This window comes from Tachysurus fulvidraco, chromosome 23 (assembly GCF_022655615.1).
Source record: "Tachysurus fulvidraco isolate hzauxx_2018 chromosome 23, HZAU_PFXX_2.0, whole genome shotgun sequence".
Classification (NCBI taxonomy): Eukaryota; Metazoa; Chordata; class Actinopteri; order Siluriformes; family Bagridae; genus Tachysurus; species Tachysurus fulvidraco.
Window position 1 is genome coordinate 1,008,392 of NC_062540.1, and position 10,000 is coordinate 1,018,391.

A 10,000-nucleotide genomic window follows, 5' to 3' on the forward strand; every position below is an offset into this window, starting at 1 on the left:
GCACTGATTAAGGAGAAAAGATAAGATTTATAGGTCTCGAATGAGATCCGCATCGACCTGTATACCCTTTCCACGCAGGATCGGCGATGATGCAGAAGGACTTGTGTTCTACATCACGATCTTCAGACTTCGAATCCAGTTAATCTGAACCTGTAATGTAAACTGTAACGGCTTCAAATCCGAATCTTCAGAGACGACACCGGGTTCATTTTTGAGTCTGGATCCTGTCTAAGGTTCTCCTACATGTGGTCTCACCGAGTTGTTCCTCACCGAATCTCATCACTCTGCACCAAAACGAGGTTCTACACGAGGCATAAAAATGTTAACACCGCAGTTACAAACATGTTAGTTAAATAAGTTAGTTGCAGTGTTATAACACGTTATCATAGAGCCGGGTTTTTCTTCTGGTACATCGCATTACAATCGCATTATTATTGATGAAACGCTATAAAAAGCTGGAAGGAAGGAAAGAAGGTGTTGTTTTTCCTCCAGCGGTGGTAGTGATTGTGTTCGCAGTAGGGAGCGTGTGCTGAAGGCTGGTAATATTATTGTGATCTCTTACATTTAATAATAAAGCTGTGCTGTAAATCTGGACTGTATCGAATCGGTCCAGGGTGAATGTGGACGTGTGGAAGGAACCGTCACCATCTAATGAAGAGTCCACAGGAATTATAACAAGGTGGTGATTTCGCTGGAACTCATGCTAATGCATCTGTAGGAAAACGTATGAGCTTTTCAAAACAGCCCTGATTATTTTTGGATAGATTCCACGTGTCACCGTGTTCCTACGTTTCTGAGAGCACAGCTTCATTACGTCCTCTACTTTACTTCTGATCGTTCACTCCTACGCTACAGAGCACGGCTGATTCGTTTGATATTTGGTTCAGTTTGGGTTCAAACTGCAAGAAACTAAACAGACTATAAAGAAAAATAGTCGTCTGAGGTGGCATTTGATCCGCTTTCTGCCGAGTCGACTCGGAGTTGAATGACTTTTATAATGAATCGATCCTCTAAATTCTATCTAAAAAGATTCGACGCTGCATGTATGAAGCTCTCGCAGTCATTTCTCTCTCTTAAGGTCTACACTTTCTTTAAAGGGCCACATTCAGAGGTTACTTTATGGCCTTTATTATGAACAGAAAAACATTTTATTTTCTAATAAAGGCGTTCCTCCAAAAGCAGACCAGGGTTGTGAGAAACTGGCGTTAACAGGACATGACCTACAACTGCAGGCTCTTAACTCATCCTCCGGTCCGTCGGAGCGTCGCTGTATTAACTCCTCCACCGCTTCATCCTGAACCTGCTTCATTCAGCCAGGGCTTTCCGGGTCAAGCCTCGTCAACGTTCACTAATTGGTAAAATTTAAATCCCACACTATGGTGTTAATTTCTACTTGTACTCTGTCCATAAGTATTTATAACAATCTATAATGATTATGATTGCTCCTGAATACTGAATAGAGAATGAGACATTTTACAATAAACACCAAAACTCTCAGTTCTGGATTTACTCCTAACTCTCTTTCACAAAATAGATTCCAACAGATTTTTCCGTGTGCTTCGTCCTCATTAAAGCGGCGCAGACACTCGTGTGGGCTTTAGCACGCCTGCAGCTAAGCAGCTCTCTTGCTTAATGCATAATTACTAAGAGCATTTGTATGATTGGATCGTAATCCTTGAGTGCAGCGCAAAATGCCTTTCATTTTCAGACAAATGAGTGTAGAACAAAGTTTACATGTAAAAATGGACTAAATAAGAAGGAATAATGATGAAATAAGTCAAGATCAAATAAATAATCAAAGAAATGACCTACATCTCTCCATAAGACTACATATCAGGCTGTGTTGGGGAAAATAAGACAGTGTTGGGAAAATAAGACAGTGTTGGGGAAAATAAGACAGTGTTGGGGAAAATAAGACAGTGTTGGGAAAATAAGACAGTGTTGGGGAAAATAAGACAGTTTTTGGGAAAGTAAGACAGTGTTGTGGAAAATAAGACAGTGTTGGGGAAATAAGACAGTGTTGGGGAAAATAAGACAGTTTTTGGGAAAGTAAGACAGTGTTGGGGAAAATAAGACAGTGTTGGGAAAATAAGACAATGTTGGGGAAATAAGGCAGTGTTGGGGAAAATAAGACAGTTTTGGGGAAAGTAAGACAGTGTTGGGGAAAGTTAGACAGTGTTGGGGAAATAAGATAGTGTTGGGGGAAATAAGACAGTGTCGGGGGAAATATGACAGTGTTGGGAAAATAAGACAATGTTGTGGAAAATAAGACAGTGTTGGGGAAAGTAAGACAGTGTTGGGGAAAATAATACAGTGTTGGGGAAATAAGACAGTGTTGGGAAAATAATACAGTGTTGGGGAAATAAGACAGTGTTGGGAAAATAAGACAATGTTGGGGGAAAATAAGACAGTGTTGGGGAACATAAGACAGTGTTGGGGAACATAAGACAGTGTTGGGGAAAAATAAGACAGTGTTGGGCAACATAAGACAGTGTTGGGGAACATAAGACAGTGTTGGGGAACATAAGACAGTGTTGGGGAAAATAAGACAGTGTTGTGTAAATAAGACAGGGTTGAGAAAAGTAAGACAGTGTTGGGGGAAAAAGACAGTGTTGGGGAAAATTAGGATTGTGTTGGGAAAAAGGGAAGATGTTGGGTAAAATAGGACTGTGTTTGGATGAATAGGTTTCCTTTGGCGTGTAAGACTTTAGGAAGCTAACAGAGTTGTGGATTAATGGTCTAGTTTGGGGTTGAGTTGAGAAACAGTACATTAACACTCACCTGCTCAGAGAGCTGCTTGGTGCGCAGGAAGAATCCCAGCAGGCAGCCGATGACGACGGCCAACACAGAGAGGATGAGCAGACCGTTCTGCTTGCAGACCCCCTTCACCCGCACACACACTGCATCCAACGCCACCGCCATCACCGCACCACTGACTTAACACACTAAGTTCAACCACATCATGCAACACACACAAACAACACACACACACACACCACTCACACAAAATAATGGGATCTAGCACCAGACTTTCAGAGACCTTTCCCCACTCTGTCTAATATCAATCAATCTCTCCTTTTCTCTCTCTCTCTCTCTCTCTCTCTCTCTCTCTCTCTCTCTCTCTCTCTCTCTCTCTCTCACTATTCTGACCTCTTTCACTCCTTGATGTTAAAGTAAAGAGCTCCTCCCTCTTCCCAACTGCCCCTTCACACCACCCTCACAGACGCCTGACCACTTCTCTGCTCTGTCCAATCAGAGTGCAGGAGCAGCTGGTAGAGTGCGTGTCGAGAGCCGGATCGGTCCTGTTAGAGTCGTACTATTGTAAATTGCTTCCTGTATTATTCAGAAAGTATCTCTGGGGTTTGGGGGTGGGGGGGTGGGGTTGTGAGAAAGGAGGAGGAGATGAAAAACAACTCTATAGTCTCACTTCTACTGCTGATAGTGACAGTAATGTACAATATGACACATCTCAGGCTGTCTGATGTTTTTTTTTTAATCTTCAATAGAGGATGATGTAATCACCTGAAAAGATCAATGACCATTACAGTGTTGAGTGTTCCATAGCAGCCTGACAGGTCTGAGGAACGTCCACAACATCTCAGCTTACTTCAGACTACACTCAGTGATCATTAATGTCCTACAATCCCAGCGCTTGATTAAACCATTCCTCCTGGTAATAAACCGACCTTCTGCTGTAGCACACAGGCATTTTACACGGAGTCTGTTGTATTTCCTGTGACTTTCTTCCTGTCGTATTCAGACCTGCGTGCAGGCTTTCTGTCTAACATGTAGCTCAATCAACACTGACATTAATAATGTTAATGAATGAACTGTGTGTGCAGGGCATGAGCAGCTTCTAATCTCTGATAATCTGTCCCTGATGAGACCAGATTGAGAAGAATCTCTGGCAAAAATGCAGGATTAGTGAGTGCAGAGCCTGAGGTGATGTCACGATGACAACAAATGGCAGGAGTAATCTTCTGGGTCAGGGTTTCTAAGCACTGATGCTGCGTTCAACACACTAAAAGGATCTGAAGTGTCAGATGTTAGATCTGTTGTGAATGTACACTCGCAGATCAGACAGAAGACGTCCCGGATGTCCTGAAGGACATGTGAAGTGATTTTCTTGAAGAGTTCCATGCTGCGTATGTCCACATCAGCTAGAATGTGTGTGTGTGTGTGTGTGTGTGTGTGTGTGTGTGTGTGTGTGTGTGTGTGTGTGTGTGTGTGTGTGTGAGATCACGTGACTGTGACAGACTTTAATGGACAAAGCAACCAGAGTCTGGATGTTTTTGGGTCAGGATCAGATTAGTGTGTGTTTCTCCCCTGTTTTTTAAAATAAAAGAGGCAGAGTGTACAGAGGCGGATTAACTCTGATCATAAGGCATTATGACTGATGTTATAGATACTGTTCATACTGCCAGTACTATCATTACAACATCCACTACCACTGCCTCTTTTACTGCCTCTACTGCCTGTTTTTCTCTACTGCTTCTACTATTGCCGCTTCTACTACGTCTACTACTGCCTCTACTACTGCCTCGTCTACTCCCTCTTCTACTGCTTCTACTACTGCCTCTTCTTCTGTACTGCCTCTTCTACTTCCTCAACTACTGCCTCTTCTACTGCCTCTACTTCTGTACTCCATCCACTGCCTCTTCTACTTCCTCAACTACTGCCTCTTCTGTACTGCCTCTTCTACTGCCTCGTCTACTGCCTCTACTTCTGTACTCCATTAACTGCCTCTTCTACTTCCTCAACTACTGCCTTTTCTGTACTGCCTCTTCTACTGCCTGGTCTACTGCCTCTACTACTGCCTCATCTACTCCCTCTACTATGGCCTCTACTACTGCCAATACAATCATTACAACATCCACTACCACTGCCTCTTTTACTGCCTCTACTACTCTACTGTCTCTACTACTGCCTCTTCTACTGCCTCTACTACTGCCTTGTCTACTGCCTCTTCTACTGCCTCTACTACTGCCTCATCTACTCCCTCTACTACTGTCTCTTCTACTCTACTGCCTCTACTACTGCCTTGTCTACTCCCTCTACTACTGCCTCTTCTACTGCCTCTTCTACTGCCTCATCTACTCCCTCTACTACTGCCTCTTCTACTGCCAATACTATCATTACAACATCCACTACCACTGCCTCTACTACTGCCTCTTCTTCTATATTGCTTCTACTACTACTTACCTCTTCTAATGCTTCGTCTACTCCCTCTACTACTGCCTCTTCTACTGCTTCTACTACTGCCTCTTCTCCTCTACTGACTCTTCTACTGCTATTACTAATGCCTATTCTACTGCCTCATCTACTACCTCTCCTACTGCCTCTTCTATTGTTATTGCAGTAGATTTTCTGACCTGAGAAAGTCTTCAGGATTGAGAAGTTTACCGTGCAATTTCTCTTATTTTCCTTCAAACCAGAGAAAATATAAAGCTGTTTTTTTTACATAAACAGTCTATAATAATGACTAAAACACTGAGGCAGAAGAAGAACACGCTGTTACAGAAACACACATCTGTCGCTCACCATTTTAATCTAAAAGCACAAATGTTTGCCTTTTACAAAATTCTGCTGGAACACAAACATAATGGGCTTCATTTTCCTGATAAAACACACAAACGTCATGTGAGTGAGGATCATCATCAGACCTTCTCGCTCACCCTGACGCCGTGGACTGAGACGTACTCGCTCACATCTCACATGCATCAGGCTTTAAAGAATAGATCTTCTGATTGATTTCTGATGCAGTGAATCTTCTGTCTGCGCTCAACAAACGGATAAAGAATGACAAGAAAGACGTTCTCCTGAGACCTCACACAGGGCTCACGCTTCTCCAAACAAACCCCTCAACACTTGCCATAAATCCTCATTTTGTAAAATAAATGAATATATAATCCATGAATATATGATAATAGTGGGACATGGTGGCTTAGTGGTTAGCACGTTCGCCTCACACCTCCAGGGTTGGGGTTCGATTCCCACCTCCACCTTGTGTGTGTGGAGTCTGCATGTTCTCCCCGTGCCTCGGGGGTTTCCTCCGGGTACTCCGGTTTCCTCCCCCGGTCCAAAGACATGCATGGTAGGTTGATTGGCATCTCTGGAAAATTGTCCGTAGTGTGTGAGTGTGTGAGTGAATGAGAGTGTGTGTGTGCCCTGTGATGGGTTGGCACTCCGTCCAGGGTGTATCCTGCCTCGATGCCCGATGACACCTGAGATAGGCACAGGCTCCCCGTGACCCGAGAAGTTCGGATAAAGCGGTAGAAGATGAATGAATGAATGAATGAATATATAATAAGCATGTGAGGGTTGTTTTATGGTCCCAGGACCCTGAGCCATTATTCTGGGTTCCTGCTCAGATCACAGATATATTCTGCAGAACTCTCAGCTCTTCACTCACACAGACATAAAGTTAGGATAATAATCGTTATTTAATAATAATTTCCACTCTAGCTGCAGGAAGTCGTCTCTTCTGACCCGGAGGCTGGTCGTACAGTTCTGCGCTTAATGGAAAATTTTACTAACACACTTCCACTTTAGAGTTATTTCTCTTCATGGAAGTGAAGGTCAGCGTGACCTCTAACGCAGATGTTTTTCTCGAACTTTTCCGAGCGCTCCTTCCTGCCCGGGCTGCAGCCTGAACCCATTCAAATCAATTAAAAGTGATGAGTCACGGCTCAGACTCGTTTATCTATGGCTCTCAAACGGAGCAGCGATGGATGCTGAGGGCCGTTGCCGAGAAACCAAGATGAAAAAACACTCAAACAGAATTCTGAGGTGCGTTCACGTTATCAATGAACCTTATAAAAACAAGATGTGCAGTTCGGCTCGGGAAAATTTACGTTGTTAAATCCACAGGGACAATAAAACATATTGTAAACCCGGCCACTTTGCAGCGAAAGCCTTCATGAAGTGTTTGTCCTCATCTGTATTTAGCAGCTTTTAAAGCCATTAAAAATCCTCATCGACCTCTGCGTAGGTTTCCTGTGGAGAAATTCATGATTGGTTTTGTGTGATGCGAGATTGGAAATGAAAGCTGTTAGAAACTCATTCAGGTGTGAGTTCAGAGCGGACATTTCGAGAAACTCGTGGATATTTAAGTGTTCGGATACTTTGTGAGCTGTTGAAGAAGAACTTTTACAGAATATTCTTTTATATGTTTTCAGATTCGATGACACTTATAAAACAATAGCAGTCTTAATTAGATGTTTATTTCATGAATCATTCAGCCTTTTTAAATGAGTCACTAATGTGAATGAAGGAATCATCTGTGTATGATTCAGTTTTTGTGTGTGATTGAGTCATTTGTGTATGATTTAGCCATGTGTGTGTCATTCTGTTATATGTGTCATTCGGTCCTGTGTGTGATTCAGTCCTGTGTGTGATTCGGTCCTGTGTGTGATTCAGTCCTGTGTGTGATTCGGTCCTGTGTGTGATTCGGTCCTGTGTGTGATTCAGTCCTGTGTGTGATTCGGTCCTGTGTGTGATTCGGTCCTGTGTGTGATTCAGTCCTGTGTGTGATTCGGTCCTGTGTGTGATTCGGTCCTGTGTGTGATTCAGTCCTGTGTGTGATTCGGTCCTGTGTGTGATTCGGTCCTGTGTGTGATTCAGTCCTGTGTGTGATTCGGTGATTTGTGTGATTCGGTCCTGTGTGTGATTCAGTCCTGTGTGTGATTCAGTCCTGTGTGTGATTCGGTGATTTGTGTGATTCAGTCCTGTGTGTGATTCAGTCCTGTGTGTGATTCAGTCCTGTGTGTGATTCAGTCCTGTGTGTGATTCGGTGATTTGTGTGATTCAGTCCTGTGTGTGATTCGGTCCTGTGTGTGATTCAGTCCTGTGTGTGATTCAGTCCTGTGTGTGATTCAGTCCTGTGTGTGATTCGGTGATTTGTGTGATTCAGTCCTGTGTGTGATTCAGTCCTGTGTGTGATTCGGTCCTGTGTGTGATTCAGTCCTGTGTGTGATTCGGTCCTGTGTGTGATTCGGTCCTGTGTGTGATTCAGTCCTGTGTGTGATTCGGTCCTGTGTGTGATTCGGTCCTGTGTGTGATTCAGTCCTGTGTGTGATTCGGTCCTGTGTGTGATTCGGTCCTGTGTGTGATTCAGTCCTGTGTGTGATTCGGTCCTGTGTGTGATTCGGTCCTGTGTGTGATTCAGTCCTGTGTGTGATTCGGTCCTGTGTGTGATTCGGTCCTGTGTGTGATTCAGTCCTGTGTGTGATTCGGTCCTGTGTGTGATTCAGTCCTGTGTGTGATTCGGTCCTGTGTGTGATTCAGTCCTGTGTGTGATTCGGTCCTGTGTGTGATTCGGTCCTGTGTGTGATTCAGTCCTGTGTGTGATTCGGTCCTGTGTGTGATTCAGTCCTGTGTGTGATTCGGTGATTTGTGTGATTCGGTCCTGTGTGTGATTCAGTCCTGTGTGTGATTCAGTCCTGTGTGTGATTCGGTGATTTGTGTGATTCAGTCCTGTGTGTGATTCAGTCCTGTGTGTGATTCAGTCCTGTGTGTGATTCAGTCCTGTGTGTGATTCGGTGATTTGTGTGATTCAGTCCTGTGTGTGATTCAGTCCTGTGTGTGATTCAGTCCTGTGTGTGATTCAGTCCTGTGTGTGATTCGGTCCTGTGTGTGATTCGGTCCTGTGTGTGATTCAGTCCTGTGTGTGATTCGGTGATTTGTGTGATTCAGTCCTGTGTGTGATTCAGTCCTGTGTGTGATTCGGTCCTGTGTGTGATTCTGTCCTGTGTGTGATTCGGTCCTGTGTGTGATTCGGTCCTGTGTGTGATTCGGTCCTGTGTGTGATTCGGTCCTGTGTGTGATTCGGTCCTGTGTGTGATTCAGTTCTGTGTGTGATTCAGTCCTGTGTGTGATTCAGTCCTGTGTGTGATTCAGTTCTGTGTGTGATTCTGTCCTGTGTGTGATTCGGTCCTGTGTGTGATTCGGTCCTGTGTGTGATTCGGTGATTTGTGTGATTCAGTCCTGTGTGTGATTCGGTGATTTGTGTGTAATTATCACAGTCATTGTGCATCTTTCTTTTGTTCCTCATTCAGGCGAAAGTGCTTTAAATTCATGAGCACAATGTTTCCAGTCCATCCTTAACCTTAAAGTATTTAAAATAATAATAAAAAAATAATAATAACTTATTCTCTGCATAGAATTTTCTCTTATTATACCTGCATCTATAACTGTGAAAGAAAGCCACACATAATAAGATGTAATGTTTTTCTCTCTCACTCTGTACTCCACATGGCCTCTCTGAACCCTGTTGTATTCGTCTCTTTCTTCTTCCTACACTGATTCTTTTAAATTGTTGGTAAACGAGTGCAGAGAGAAACAGGCCTGGTGTTTGTGGTCCCACGCTCAGACCTGCTCTCTCAGTTCTCTCTTCAGGCAGAGAATCGACTCAAAGTGTCTATAAAATCTTTAGAAAGAAGTCTCTCATCTCTTGCAATCTGTTTGTGCTTGAAGTTCAATGAGCTCTCTGACAGCTCCAGCTTATCGGGGCTCTCAAGTATCACGCATTAACGTGACGTCCCTCGTGTCGGCCTTTTGTCACGTTCTCCCGCCGCACATCGTATCTGTCACGCAGAAAAACTGACCATTTATCATATATTTAATAAGCCGCTGCGCCCAAAATGTTGAACAAGCGCGTCTCCCCTGGGGTTCTTAGTCGAGCCTGACACTTATCAGCCAATTAAAAAAAGAGGCTACACAACAGCCAATCAGAAAATAGCACTATTGTATCTGGGTAAGATTTAACGCAACAACCAATGAAAAAAAAGCAGATCCTGGAACTGTTCATCATCGTCCTCGTTCCCCCACAGAGAAAAGCCCTGGAGCTGCGAGCATCACTTTGAGCACAGAGTAAGTCATGATCTCCTGTTTAATGTTACAACTCATTCACAACGTGTTTAACACAAACAATGACATTGTGACTGCTGTTAGAGACGTTTCCCAGATCATCAGCAGGAGTTTGTCATCAGTGTCTGAGGGG

General features: G+C 43.7%; 1 protein-coding gene across 1 annotated transcript in view; it reads right to left on the bottom strand.

The window, feature by feature from the left end:
• The window catches only part of slc1a7b (solute carrier family 1 member 7b), a 25,869-nt gene extending 22,746 nt beyond the window's left edge, over nt 1-3,123 (bottom strand). Inside the window, exon 1 of the mRNA XM_027139793.2 lies at nt 2,782-3,123. Within this exon, the coding sequence (XP_026995594.1) occupies nt 2,782-2,922 (141 nt within the window). The 5' untranslated portion in view covers nt 2,923-3,123. The remainder of the gene's footprint in view (nt 1-2,781) is intronic.
• Between the last annotated feature and the right edge of the window lie 6,877 nt (nt 3,124-10,000).